The 15,222-nt window shown below is 44.5% G+C and overlaps 1 protein-coding gene and 1 pseudogene across 2 annotated transcripts in view; one reads left to right on the top strand and one right to left on the bottom strand.

Annotated features, from left to right (window-relative positions):
• The window catches only part of BORCS5 (BLOC-1 related complex subunit 5), an 88,393-nt gene extending 86,687 nt beyond the window's left edge, over positions 1-1,706 (bottom strand). Inside the window, exon 1 of one of the 2 annotated variants that reach the window (XM_066264517.1) lies at positions 1,645-1,706. In XM_066264517.1, coding sequence (XP_066120614.1) covers position 1,645 — 1 coding nt within the window. In that variant the 5' untranslated portion in view covers positions 1,646-1,706. The other variant, XM_066264516.1, reaches the window with a different exon arrangement.
• Positions 1,707-11,811: 10,105 nt separating this feature from the next.
• LOC136320055 (large ribosomal subunit protein uL30-like) lies at positions 11,812-12,661 on the top strand (annotated as a pseudogene).
• The last annotated feature ends 2,561 nt before the right edge of the window (positions 12,662-15,222 follow it).

Below are 15,222 nucleotides of genomic sequence, written 5' to 3'. Positions count from 1 at the left end.
TGCAAAGCTGTCTAGCCATTCATCACAGCAAACCATGTTTGCCTGACCTGTGGTGGCGCAGTGGATAAAGCGTCGACCTGGAAATGCTGAGGTTGCCGGTTCGAAACCCTGGGCTTGCCTGGTCAAGGCACATATGGGAGTTGATGCTTCCAGCTCCTCCCCCCTTCTCTCTCTCTCTGTCTCTCTCCTCTCTCTCTCTCTGTCTTTCCCTTTCCTCTCTAAAATGAATAAATAAAAAATCAAAAAACAAAACAAAACAAAACAAAAAAAACAGCAAACCATGTTTAACAGGTCCTACTCATGGAAAACAAAACAAAACAAAAAACTCCTGATACACAACCCTAGATAATAGGCATATTCCTGAGGCACCAGCACCAGCCACCTCACCCTTAAAGTTAGTCCAAGAAGGTAAAAAATAATCAGTCCCTTCTAGGTTCCTTCTAGGCTGAGGCAAAAGCCAGAAACTTGGAGGATTCCAAGAGAGAGGAGTCAATTTCAGGTCTCTTAGGAAAATGTAATCTATTGGGGGAAAGTGATTTAGACTATCAAGGACTCGACCTAGTCCAAGACATCCTTCTCTCTCCAAATATCTTCCTCATTGGGGCCAGAATAAACCTTTAAAATATTTTACACTCTATAAGATAGTATTTGCAAGCTCATCAGTGTCAAGTTCTCTAAAATTAATCCAGGGATACCACAGAACAGCCCTGCCTCCTAGAGGCTAGAATCTCCTATGGCATGGCATTAACTCTACCAGAATCTTTGTTTTTACTGTTCTTTAAGAAAAGTCTTTTACCCTCTTGGTAATTTACTCAATGCACCCAAGGGTTAAAAGATTGTACACCTGGCACACATCCCTTCTGAAAAGGCATTTAAGACCCGTTTTTAAGAAGGAGCCTGTTCTTAGAGGTCCTGTCTATGATCCGTCTGTCAGTCAGGAGTACTAAAGCCAATAATTAATTAGGTCATCTTTTAAATAAGCTATAGCCAAGAGAAAAGGCTGTTTTGAGAAATAATGGGTCTGGGAGCCCACGCTGGATTCGCTTGCAGTCACAAGCACTCACTTCTATCAGGGGGTTCAAGGCTAGGGCAGATGGTAAACTTTATTTTTTTTCTCCCAAGATAGAAGAGCATGGTGAGAGCTTTCTGTGAGCTCCTGTCCGCGGGTCCCAGACCCCACTAGGCTGGGAGGCAGCATGCTCCGCAAGTCGACATGACTGGCTGGAGGAGGTGGAATTTAGGGCACCGACCTGAGGAGTTCAGATCGTTGGGTCGGCTTTCGGCCTCGGAGCTCTGCTCGCTGCCCATGGTGCCGGCAGCGATGGCAGCGGAGAAACGGCGGGACGGGCGGTCACCGCTCCGGCGGCGGGACGACAGGGCAGGGACAGGGACCGAGACCGGGATGCTACAATAAGTCTGGGCGCCGCAGCGGGCCAGCTGCGTGCGGATGGTGCTCCCAGCCCACGTGGGTGGGGGGCAGTGGGGAATGGGGAGCCCCTCCTTGGGGAACGGACGCGCAATGCGGGACGATCCGGCGCGCGCTGCTCGTTCGCCTTCTTTAGGGGAACCCCAAGAAGATGGGAGGCGTGGAACACACGGCTTCAGCCGCGCCTGCCACCGGCGGGCGGTGCCGCATTCACTCACTCGCTCTTGCGCCGCAGGCCTGCTCCTTCCGGAACGCGGATTGGTGGCGCGGGCTGCGCTTGGCCGTCAGTTCCGGGTTAGAGGGCCACCGCCCCCCGCTGCAGTCTGGGCGGAGAGCCTCGCACAGGAAACTAGGGCGACGCCCCCTTAAAGGGCCCAACCGCCTGTAAAGAGCAGACCCTCCCCAAAGGGTAAGCTCTTTGCTAGTGTACTGCTGCGTCACCTTTAAGCGTCACCTACATATTAGGCATTTTATTTCTATCATTAGAACTTTACAAAGTAGGTGGTTTTTAAACTTTGTTTTACAGATAAGGAGAGGTGCTAGGTAGATTTAGGATCCTAATCCACATTTGTGTGGAAGGAAGGCTCCTGTTTCAGGTTGGAAAGCTGGGAGTGTGGCAGTAGACGAGCATACAAAAAATAATATATGGTGAAAGGAGATGGAAATGAGACAAAAATGGTGTGTGTATATCTTCAAAGGAAAGTGGCACTTTCTGGGAATTTGAACAATTACCGTATCAGCAGGCTGGCAAGAAAGGAGTACAGGTAATGCAAAAACGGAAACTGCCAGTTTGGGCAGGTCAAGGACGTAGATCTAGCAATGCAATGACAACAAGGAGTTGGAAGACTGGGATTCTCAGAAGTTTGCAAGCCATTTTATGTTGTTTGCTTCAAGAAATTTCAAGCAAATGATATGAGGTTTTTTTATACAGGCTGAGGTAAGATTGGGTTTACAGTTGTATTACACGAAACACAAAGTTTATTCCTGTATTATTATTTATTAATTATTGTATTATATTCCACATGAACAACTGTAAATCTACTTTTGTCCCATCCTGTACGTAAATATAACCTCCGAAGGAGTGCCACATTCATTAAATGATTAAGTCCCTTCTATATCACAGATATTTACCCTATTTATCTCATTTAATTTTCACAACAATTCTGAGGCCCATAAACAGGAAACTTTCTCATGGTCACTGGGCAGAATTAGTATTTAGTACTGTCTGATTTCAAACCTCAGACTTTTCCCTCTACTCAGCATTACAATACATGAGAAAAGTACAAATGAATCCAAGTTCGTTATTCTGTGACAGTATCAAGATAGAACTCAAAACTGCCTGAGAGATCAGAGTAAGCTCCTAGGAGGTGGTGTTTTGCTAAAGTTGAGGTTTATACAAACCCCCAGTCTGATCGGACTGGGAGGAGCCCACTAAGCAATGTGGCCTTGCTCTCCTGGAGAGCCTTCTCTTCCCAACCATTTCTGCCCTCGTTTGGGGCAGGTGAGACAAGAGGTAAAAGAGGAAGCATAATTTATAATCTGGCCCTTGTACTCCCTCTTCCACATCAAAGTATATTTAGCCTGCATTCCATATCCTACTCCATGTTTTTTTTTTTTTCTGTTCTTTTTTTTTTAATTTAATTTAATTTTATTTATTCATTTTTAGAGAGGAGAGAGAGAGGGAGAGAGAGGAGAGAGAGAGGAGAGAGAGAGACAGAGAGAGGGAAGGGGGGAGGAGCTGGAAGCATCAACTCCCATATGTGACTTGACCAGGCAAGCCCAGGGTTTTGAACCGGCGACCTCAGCATTTCCAGGTCGACGCTTTATCCACTGCGCCACCACAGGTCAGGCCTACTCCATGTTGATGTGATGTTTTTCATGCTTCTCTTTTTATTCTAAAAGGGATATTCTGTCCATCAACTGATGAATGGGTTAATAATAGTATATCATCCCGTTCTCTACTGATCTGCAAGATCTCTGGCTGAGACATTGACTGATATAGATGATCTAATTACGGTTCCCTTGTATGAGAAAATTTTTTTCTTGCTCCTTTTAAATTCTCTCTTTGTCTTTGATTTTAGACAATTTTATTATAATTTGTCTTGGAGAAAAAATTTTTTGCATTGAAATTTTGGGGTGACATATTAGCTTCATAAACTTGAAAATCCAAATCTCTTCCCAGATCTCTCCTCAGCCATTATTAGTTATTTTTTTTTTTTTCTGAAGCTGGAAACAGGGAGGCAGTCAGACAGACTCCCGCATGCGCCCGACCGGGATCCACCCGGCATGCCCACCAGGGGGCGATGCTCTGCCCATCTTGGGGCGACGCTTTGCCGCAATCAGAGCCATTCTAGCGCCTGAGGCAGAGGCCATGGAGCCATCCTCAGCGCCCAGGCCATCTTTGCTCCAATGGAGCCTTGGCTGCGGGAGGGGAAGAGAGAGACAGAGAGGAAGGAGAGGGGTAGGGGTGGAGAAGCAGATGGGCGCTTCTCCTGTGTGCCCTGGCCAGGAATCGAACCCGGGACTTCCGCACGCCAGGCCGACGCTCTACCACTGAGCCAACAGGCCAGGGCCTCAGCCATTATTTTTTTAAGTTAACTTTCTACCCAATCTCCCTCTTATCCTTCTGGAACTCTAATGGTGAATACTTTATTTCTCTTAACAGTGTCCCATATGTCACATAGGCTTTCTTTATTCCTTCTCACTCTTTTTTCTCTTTACTCCTCTAATTGGGTAATTTCAATTGATCTGTCTTGTAGCTCACTGATTATTTTTTTCTGCTTATTGAAGTCTACTGTTGAAGCCCCTCTGTTGAATTCTTATGCTTTATATGTATATCATTATTGAGCTTCTTTTCATCTTGTTCTTGTATTGTTTTACTAATACTGTTAAATTATTTATCGGTATTCAATTGTAGCTTTATGAGCATCTTTAAAAAATATTTTTGAGAGAAACAGAGACAGGAATGGAGAGAGAGAGAGAAGGGAAGAGAGAAAAGAGGGGGAGAGAGAGTGAGAACCATCAACTCTTAGTTGCTTCACTTAAGTTGTGCATCAGTTGCTTCTCCTCCATGCCTTGACTGGGGATTGGAGCTTGAGCTCAAGCCGAGACAGTGACCCCTTGCTCAAGCCAGCAATCTTTGGGCTCAAGTCAGCGACCTTGGGCTTTCAAGCCAGTGACCTTTGAGCTCAAGCTGATGACCTTTGGAATCATGTCAATGATCCTGTGCTCAAGCCAGTGACTGTGCATTCAAGCCAGTGAGCCTGTGCTCAAGCTGATAAGCATGCATGCAAGCCATTCCAGGTTGATGCTATATCCACTGCATCACCACCAGTCAGGCTCTCCGAGCATCTCTAGAACGTTCATTTTCAATTATTTGTCAGGCAATTCCTATAGCTTCATTTCTTTGGAAATGGAATGAAGTTGACTGCATTCCTTTGGTGGAGGTATATTTCCCTGACTCTTCATTATCCCTGTAGCCTGTGGAAGTGTCTGCACGTTTGAAGATACAGTCACCTCTTCCAGACTTTACAGGCTGACTTCAGTAAGGGAAAATTTTCACCTGTAGGTGGAGGCATGCTAGAACATGCTGTGTTCCCAGTGGTACAGGGCACCAAGTGCAGGAACATGTGATAGCAAGGGCCTAGGGAAGCATGACATCTTTTTGGCTCAGGCCACAGGAGTCTACTGAATCAACAACTCTGTGAGCCTTGACAAGCACTGCAAGGGTGTTTTCAGTGGTTGGAAGGGCTGTTGGAGTCTTTAGTGCCACCTCCAGTTTCAGCGGCTAGGGACCAGGGCAGGCAGCAGTAATGGCCAAAGCAAATGTTATTCGTAGAGTAGGCTGCAGAAGGCCAGCTATAGGTGCCTATGTAGAGGGAGGGGCTGGTTGCAGACACACAGTGGTGAAGGAGGCCAGGAAAAGCAGCAGAGGCTAGTGCCAACTACATGCCCACAGGCAGTTTCAGGGTCTCTAGCTGTTGCAGTGCATTACCATAGCTGCTGAGTCTTGCCTAGGGCAAAGTGGAGGTCAGTGACAGGGGTCTCTCCAGAGCTGTGCAGTTGCACACTTGGAGAGGCTAGCTGCAGGTGAGTACAGTGGTACAGGCCAATGACTGAATATAAAGCCAGATCCAGGCCTACAAGCAGCTGTGGGGGAAGGAAGAATTCTGTCTTTGGCTGCACAATCTCCCCCAGGTGTATGCACCACAGTGGAGGTTGCTGAGGGTGTCAGGCCTGCACTATGCGAGTGCAGTGCTGGAGAGGCTAACCTCAACTTTGTGCACAGTAGTGGAGGTCAATTGCAGGGGTCTAGGCTGGCACCTTACACTCATGTAGCCAAAGAAGCCTGCACTCACTGCCAATGTGGTTCTGTGTGTTGAAGCGGGAAGAAAACAGAGAAGGAATCAGGCAACATTCATCAGCAAACAGGAATACCGTGGAGTGAAAGCTGGTAAAATCTGCAGGGCATTTATGGTACCTGTGCTAGCCATGGATTTCTTCAGGGTGCAAGTTGCTGGGCTTGTCTGCAGAGCTGGTCACCAGGCACCTCAATCTTTTCTGCTACATGGCTACTACTGTAGCCCCTGGTTTTCTTCCTTATTCCTAGCCATGTCTTCATGTCTCAGTTTCGCCAGTCTGGGTGAGGTGGAACCAAAGCAAGACCTGTGCACGGTGCCCCAAAAGGCTTGTCCCTCACCCCGCTCTTTCTTTCCCAGTGAGGGGAATTCTCTCTAGCTGGAGCGTTCCCTCTTGACACTAGCAATACTGGCTTGGGGAGTTGTACGATGCAGACAAAATGGAACTATCTTCCTTCTCTCCTTCTGCTATTATTCTCAGGGGTTTCTGTCCCATGTATTGCTTAATTTCTTAAGTGAATTCCAGAGCTCTCCCAGAACTGTTTTAGTTCATAAATATTTTTCTAATTGTTGATCTTTGTAGGGGGACAGAGGCTTTAAACCCCTATGCCACTGTTGAGTTTTTGTTTTTGATAAGTGGATAAATAAAATGTGGTATGTCCATATAATCAAGTATTATCTGGCTCGCCCCCAAAAGAAATCAGGTACTAATACATGCTGCAACACGGATAAACCTTGAAAACATGTAATGTGAAAATAACTATCACAAAAGACTTCCTATCATGGATTTCATTTATATGAAATGGCCAGAAGAGGCACTCTAGAGACAGAAATAGATTAGTGGTTACCTAAGGCTGAAGAGGAAGAGAGTGGAAGAGAAATGGGGAGTGACTATAAATGGGTGTAGGCTGATGAAAATGTACTAAAATTTTTTGTGATGTTTACACAACCTTGAATATATTAAAAGCCACTGAGTTGTACACTTTAAATAGGTGAATTGTATGGTATTGTGAATTATATCTCAATTAAGCTCTTATTCAGAGAAAGGATCTTGGAGGATAAAATGCCTTCATTTCTTGACTCAACATTTCCTGGGAACCCGTAATGTGCCAGGTACTTGCTAGAGGCTAGGGATAAAAGTGCCAAGACCCAGTCCCTTTCCTTAGGAAGCTTAGTCTGGTGGCAAGAAAATTACATGGCCATTCCTAATACAAGGGTTCTGCTGGTGGGGGTGGGGGGTTAGAGGTAGGATGCATTTGGGGTTGATGTCTCTCAGCACCTTAAAATTGTTTCCACACGAACAACAACCTATGTGGCTTATACAATGTGATAACTAATAATTAAACAGCCCTTTTGAGTTATAAAGCACCTTCATATATATTAATCCTATATGACCTGCTTATAAGGTAGATAACTCTTTTCTAATTTTACATAAAGGTTTAGGGGTTTATTCTTTTTTCTTTTTATTCAGTGAGAGGAAGGGAGGCAGAGAGACAGACTCCCACATGCATCCGGACCGAGATTCACCCAGTAAGGCTACTTGAAGGTGATGTTCTGCCCATCTGGGGCGTTGCTCTGTTGCTCAGCAAACGAGCTCTTCTTAGCGCTGAGGTGGAGGCCATGGAGCCATCCTCAGTGCCTAGGGCTAACTCGCTCTAATTGAGCTATGGCTATAGGAGGGAAGAAAGAGAGAGAGAGAAGCGAGAGGGGGAAGAGTGTAAAAGCAGATGGGTGATTCTCCTGTGTGCCCTGACTGGGAATTGAACCCAGGACATCCACACACCTGGCAGATGCTCTACCACTAAGCCAAGCAGCCAGGGCCAGGGGATTATTCTTGATCACAGAACTAATAAGTGATCAAACCAGGAGTCAAGTATTCTGAAACTCATTATGACTCTAATTCACTCCAGACCAGCTCCTCCTTCTATGTCTTTATATTGCCCGACAATCCGTCCATCCAGTCCCTGAGCCAGAAATCTGCTTACACATAGCTGCACATGAACAAGGCACAAGTCTAAAGAGCCTCGTACATTATTTTCTCTTCTCTCTCTATGCCCTGTTCAGGGTTTCCTCATTTCTTCCATTTCTTGGAAAACAAAAGGATTCTGGCCTTACCTCCTTCTGTTGTAAAGTACCCATAACTCAATTCCACAGGTTTATGTAGAGACACCAAGTCCAGATAAATTTTGAAGAGTTTTATTAAAGGAGGAGATTTATTAAATATGCCGGCCGCATATAGCTGACACAGGGCAGCAGACCCAAATCATGCAGTCCCAAAAATAGTTCAGGGGCTGCTTATATACCCTTGATCACACACAGGCGGGGGAGAGCATGACATCATGGCACAAACTGACAACATTTGTTTAGGGGATACACAGAAACATTAAGACTTTCAAGGTAACACAATCAAAGATGTTTACAAATCTTTTAGGGTTCATCTTCCCTCACTAGCCTAGAGGTATTTTACTCTCAAGATTCCAGGAAGGGGGAGGAACTACAATCAATGTAAGGGGGTATGTAAATTCTGCCTCTTATTGAAATAGAAGAAGTTTCTCCATTAACCTTTATTTTAGATTTAAAACTAAATGACCCATTGTTCTTGCAAGCTAGAACCTTCTACATTCTTCTCCCTCCCCTCCCCGAAGGAAGGATGGGACAGGAAAGCCTCACCTTTCCTCCCAGAGTATCAATATTAATTTTTCAGCTTTTTGGTACCTTACAACACTTCAATCCATCCTACATACAGCTTACAGAGAGCATTTTATAGAATATTAATTTGGTCTCTGGACCTGTCATTGGCCTACTAAAAACCTTCAATAACTCCTTATGTCTTCAGGGTAAACTTTAAAATTTAGCATATGGGAATCTTCATGCTCTGCTCCAGTCCCATTTGGCTGTGTACACTGGCCACCTTTGTACCAGTCAGGATGAAATTCCCTGAATCCTAAATAGTCATCCTATTTTGTCTGTCTGGAGTATTCAGCCTTCATCTCTCCATCTAGCTAACATAACTTTATCCTTCAAGTTTTAACTTTTTTTTAAAAATTTACTTATTTATTTTATTTATTCATTTTTAGAGAAGAGAGGGAAAGACAGAGAGAGAGAGAGAGAGAGAGAGAGAGAAGGGGGGAGGAGCTAGAAGCATCAACTTCCATATGTGCCTTGACCAGGCAAGCCCAGGGTTTCGAACCGGCGACCTCAGCATTTCCAGGTCAACGCTTTATCCACTGCGCCACCACAGGTCAGGCTCAAGATTTAACTTGTTGAAAATTTATATCTACACTAAACCTGCACACAGATGTTTATAGCAGCTTTATTTGTAATTGCCAAAACTTGGCAGCAAACAGAATGACCTTCAGTAGGTGAATGGATAAACAAACTCTAATACATCCAGATATTGTTGGGCAGATAAAATATATTATGCTCACTTTATTAAAGATAGCACTGCCCACGTGGAAGCCTGTCCCCCAGGTGATTGCTTGGGATGGGTGTAATTGTATTAATGTGTGTTGGGGGCATGCTGTGGGCAGGCAGGATCCTTATAGCCTGAGGCTTGGTTTTGGGACTAAGCCTGTCCCACCCTTTTTGCTGTAGGGTGGCGCACTTTTAAGAGGAATTTTATTATGCCTCAGATAGGTGACTTTGTATCAGAGATTTCCTTGTTTGTATATTGGATTAAAGGTGTTTTTGTTGTTGTTATTTTTTGTTTTTATTTATTTATTTATTTATTGTATTTCTCTGAAGCTGGAAACGGGGAGAGACAGTCAGACAGACCCCCCGCACGTGCCCTGTTTTTTTTTTTAAAGGGACAGAGAGAGAGTCAGAGAGAGGGATAGACAGACAGGAATGGAGAGAGATGAGAAGCATCAATCATCAGTTTTTTGTTGCAACACCTTAGTTGTTCATTGATTGCTTTCTCACATGTGCCCTGACCAGGGGCCTTCAGCAGACCGAGTAACTCCTTGCTGGAGCCAGAGACCTTGGGTCCAAGCTGGTGAGCTTTTTTTTTTGCTCAAGCCAGATGAACCCGTGCTCAAGCTGGCAACCTCAGGGTCTCAAACCTGGGTCCTTCCACATCCCAGTCCGACGCTCTATCCACTGCGCCACCACCTGGTCAGGCGGATTAAAGGTTTTGATTTCTATACTATAAAATAGGGGAAGACTGGGAGCTTGCTCTCTTGGATCCTGAGATTAGCATTAGAGAGGAGAGCAGAGAGAGGCCACGTGGAGGAGGCCAGGAGAAGCAGCCAAGATGGTGAAGTGCTGAGGGAGAAGCCAGTTTGTTCAGAGTTTGTGTAGGGAGAAGGAAGGAGATGAGGAAAAGAGGTGAATAAGTCTGGTGAGCTAGAAACCTTTGATTCTAGGAAACTTGGATAAGTCAGTGGCTTTGTGAGCACTGAATGAGTGGGTTTTGGAGCCCAGTGTGTGTTTTTACTTGCCCGCCGGGTGCTAGCCAGGATTAAAGCTAATGGCCCACCAGTTCTTGGCTCCGTTGTTTCATTACCATCTGTCTGAATTCAATGCAAACCTGCATGGGCCAGGTGGCTATGATGGTGGCCGTGGCTACTAGCCATATAACTATATTATCCAGTGATAAAAAGAAATTAGCTATCTAGCCATAAAAAGACACCGAAGAACCTTAATTGCATATTATTAAGTGAAAGAAGCCAATATGAAAAGACTAGATACAGTGTTATTCCATCCATATGGCATTCTGGAAAAAGCAAAACTATGGAGACAATAAAATGATCAATGACTGCCAGGGTTTGGGGTAAGGCGTGGAGGGGTGAATAGGCTGAGACTGAAGATTTTTAGAGCAGTGAAAATACTCTGCATGATACTGTAATGGTGGATCATGGACACATTTGTTCAAACCCATAGAATGTATAACACCAAGTGAACATAAGGTAAAATATGGACTTTACATTTGTACAATTCTTACAAATGTACCTCTCTGGTATTAATAATGAGGAGGCTATGCATGTGTGGGGGTAGGTGGTGTATGAGAAATTGCTGTACCTTCCCTTCAATTTTTCTGTGAATCTAAAAATGTTGTCTTTTTTGTTTTTTAAGATTTTATTTTATTTATCTTAGAGGGAAGATAGAGAGAGAAAAAGGCAGGGGAAGAAGCAGGAAGCATCAACTCATAGTAGTAGCTTCTTTTATGTGCCTTGACTGGGCAAGCCCAGGTTTTACCAACTGGCAGCCTTAGCATTCTAGGTTGAGACTTTATCCACTGTGCCACCACAGGCCAGCCTATTGTCTTTTTCAAAAAATGGTTGTGCCTGACCAGGCGGTGGCGCAGTGGATAGAGCCTCAGACTGGGATGTGGAGGACCCAGGTTCGAGACCCCGAGGTCACCAGCTTGAGCGCGGGCTCATCTGGTTTGAGCAAAGTTCACCAGCTTGCACCCAAGGTCACTGGCTTGAGCAAGGGGTTACTTGGTCTGCTGTAGCCCCATAGTCAAGGCACATATGAGAAAGCAATCAGTGAACAACTAAGGTGTCACAATGAAAAACTGATGATTGATGCTTCTCATCTCTCTCCGTTCCTGTCTGTCCCTATCTATCCCTCTCTCTGATTCTCTGTCTCTGTAAAAAAAAAATATTTTTTTTTGTATTTTTCTGAAGTTGGAAACTGGGAGGCAGTCAGACAGACTCCTGCATGTGCCTGCCCGGGATCCACCCGGCATGCCCACCAGGGGGCAATGCTCTGCCCATCTGGGGCTTCGCTCTGCCGCAACCAAAGCCATTCTAGCACCTGAGGCAGAGGCCATAGAGCCACCCCCAGCGCCCAGGCCAACTTTGCTCCAGTGGAGCCTTGGCTGCGGGAGGGGAAGAGAGAGACAGAGAGGAAGGAGGGGGGAAGGGGTGGAGAAGCAGATGGGCGCTTCTCCTGTGTGCCCTGGCGGGGACTCCCGCACACCTGGGACTCCCGTACGCCAGGCCAACGCTCTACCACTGAGCCAACCGGCCAGGGCCTCTGTTTAAAAAAATAAAAATGGTTGAGAGCCACCACATTGGAAAGATGGCGGAGGAAGAGCAAAGAAAAAAGATCCCTTTGGTTCCAGAAAATCTCCTCAAAAGGAGGAAGGTTTACTTATTAGGCCCTCAAAGCCACCCAAGCAAAGCAGGCACTTTTGGACAAGAAGGAGCGGAGGAAAGGAAAGGATCTTAGCGGCTGGAGTGGTTCCTACACGATGCTTGGCGGCAACAGTGTGATAAGGTGCGCCTCAGAAGACTAGAAGTGAAACCTCCTGGTTTGGAAGTGCCAGATAAACATCCCTTGGCCTTTGTTGTACGCATCCAAAGGATTAATGGAGTTCAGCGGTACAAAGGACCATTGCAGGGCTTCGCCTGAAGAGGATTTTCAGTGGTGTCTTTTTCAGAGTCACCCCCAAACCATAAAAACGCTGCATGTAGTGGAACCTTATGTGACCTGGGGATTTCCGAATCTGAAGTCTGTCTGGGAACTCATCTTGAAACGGGGACAGGCCAAGGTCAAGAGGAAAGTCATCCCTTTGACTGACAACACAGTGATTGAGGAGCACCTGGGGAAGTTTGGTGTCATTTGCTTGGAAGACCTCATCATGAAATTGCCTTCCTGGGGAAGAATTTCCAGGTGACCTCGGAGTTCCTGTGCCCTTTCCATCTCTCAGTGGCCCGTCCCGCTACCAAGAACAGAGTAGGCTTCCTCAAGGAGGCGGGCTCACCTGGCTACCGGGGTGAGCGCATCAATCAGCTCATCCGGCAGCTGAACTAGACCCAGAGTACCTGAAAGCTCAATGTATTGGAAGCTTGAGTTTCTGTTTTTTGAAATTCGTATCTTCAAAGAAGATTCTTTTCTGCTGTGCCTTCAGAAACTAGAGGGGAGGGTCGGGGAGAAGATGGTTTTCCTGGCAGTCACCTCTTCTCACAGCCCAGCTCCAGAGGAAAAGTCGAGTGTGTTTCCCACTTTGACCACTGCTGCCACCTCTGAAATCGGCAAGGACTCATGCCACAGAGAAGGGTCCTGCTTCGTCACAGCTTCTATCCAGAGTTGAATGTTGCTGAATAGATACCCAAGAATGAACACAGGATGGCAGTGAACCAAGCCCAGAGGCACACTTGATCCTGGGGGTTCCTTGGGCCTTCTTTTGGAAAGAACTTGAAATACACTTAGAAGAGCACAAAAGCAAAAAAAAAAAAAAAAAAAGGTTGAGCTTATGCCCCTCCTCCCAGAAGTCTGCACTAGATGCCCCTCATCTGAGCTTCCTTAGTTGGTATCTTCTCTCATAACATTTATTCTTTACACAACCACTGATTTACCTGTCTCCCCCACTGAACTAGAAGCATCTTAAAGGTAGATTCTGTGTCTTATTGGTCTGTAATTTTCCTTGCAGGTACTTAATACATGTTTTCTGGATAAAACAATTTTTGAAAAAATATGCCTCTACAGAAAAGGAACTTCTAAGTCTCAGGAGAAGAGCATCAGTAATCTCTTCCGGCAATGAGAAGACAATGAATATAATTTCTAATTTAAATCTTTAGTTCATGTTAATAGAAAAGTTCTGCCCTGGCTGGATAGCTTGGTTGATTAGAGTGTTGTCTGGAAGTGCAGAGGTCATTGGTTCCATCCCTGGTCAGGGCACATACAGGAACAGATGGATGTTCCTGTCATCTCGTTCTCTCTCTCTCTCCCCCTTCCTCTCTCTAAAATCAATAGATAAAAATTTTTTTAAAATGTTAAGAATAAAAGAAAAGTTCTTTAATCATTATTTTCATCATCCATCCTTATTTTAATTACAGGCAATCCTCAGGTTACAAATGAAATAGGTTCTATAGGTTTGTTCTTAAGTTGAATTTGTAAGTTGGAACAGGTACATTTACCTATTAAATGCAACTTATATGTTTGTCTTAACATAGCACTTATTTTTACCTTTCTGTGCATATAAATACTTAAACATTTTCAAATACAATCTTTTTTTTTTTTAATTTTTTTTTTTTTACTTTATTTATTCATTTTTAGAGAGGAGAGAGAGACAGAGAGGGAGAGAGAGACAGAGAGAGAGAAGTGGGGAGGAGCTGGAAGCATCAACTCCCATATGTGCCTTGACCAGGCAAGCCCAGGGTTTCGAACCGGCGACCTCAGCATTTCCAGGTCGACGCTTTATCCACTGCGCCACCCCAGGCCAGGCTCAAATACAATCTTAAACAATCTTGGATGATGCAGAAGATGATGAACTTGTTAGAGAGGATGGGACTGGTACTGACTGTATTAGCAAGTCAGGGTTTAATTCTGCTGCAGGAGTCAGTTTCTTGAAGAAGGCATCAAAGGAGGTTTATACAGAGCTTTTCTTTTTCTCATCATAAATGTCCCTGTAGTCCCTCAAGCCTTCATTAACTGTATGGTAAACTTCGGCAAACCTCTTTGTATCACGATCTTGCTCCTCCAACTGCCATTCCTGTTTCAATGAGAGGAAAAGCATTAGCTAACTCTTGTAGAAAAGGTTTTTGGTTCTGGAGTTTCTAGGTCCTATTTTCTTCCCTAAATGCAAACATTTGCTGTTCTAGTGACATAAGGTCTTTATTGGTTAGTTCTTTGCGTGGGAGTCAAGTAACTCTATGAATCATTTTCACTGATGTCCAACTGCAGTTGATTACCAATAGCCCTTATGGGGCTCCATTCGTAAGTATGAGTGGTATGCAAGTCAGATGTTTGCAACTCGGGGACTTACTGTATGTTCACTTTCACACTGAAAAAATAATATATCACTTCAATAATAACAGCTTCATTGTATCAAAACACTGACTGTGAAGGTTCTAAGTGAGGGAAAGGTCACTTAGTACCTAATACGAACTACTCTTTATAGGGAGAGTCAAAGAATGTGACTTTTCTATACCCTGGGCCCTCAAGTATATCATCTGCAGAAATAAAGTGTACTATGTACATCAGCCTCTTGTTGCATCAAGAAAATCACTCTAATGGGAAATCACTGTGGAATTTCCTTGGCTTTGATAATTCTTTAAAATCAACTTTTGCAATTTTACTGTAATTCAAGAGTAAGTCATCCTCTGTACACAGCTAGTAAGAGTTAGTTTCACACAATAGACCATTATTCACCGGCAGCCTTTTTGTCAACATATGCTTCCTGTAGCTTTTCGGTAAAACTAGGATATAGCTGTTGACTTTCTCAGGGCTAGAATAAAAATCTACAATTGCAAAGCACTTCAGGTTTGAAAGCTCTTTCACATGTACCAAAATGTCAAAGCTTAAGCCTCGTGGTAAGTGAAGTGTCAGTGCTTTAATAATGTTCTATTTGTTTGCATGTACCTTGGGGTGGGGTGGAGCGAGCATTGATGAAAAACACACTTCCACAGCCTGTGCCCTGGTAGTTCTTTTCCATTCATTCAATCTATAAACACACTTTAGTTAAATATTTACTGAGTACCTACTAAG

This window comes from Saccopteryx bilineata, chromosome 1 (genome assembly GCF_036850765.1).
Source record: "Saccopteryx bilineata isolate mSacBil1 chromosome 1, mSacBil1_pri_phased_curated, whole genome shotgun sequence".
Classification (NCBI taxonomy): Eukaryota; Metazoa; Chordata; class Mammalia; order Chiroptera; family Emballonuridae; genus Saccopteryx; species Saccopteryx bilineata.
The sequence above is the reverse complement of the archived record's forward strand: the minus strand, read 5'-3'. Positions and strand labels throughout refer to the sequence as shown.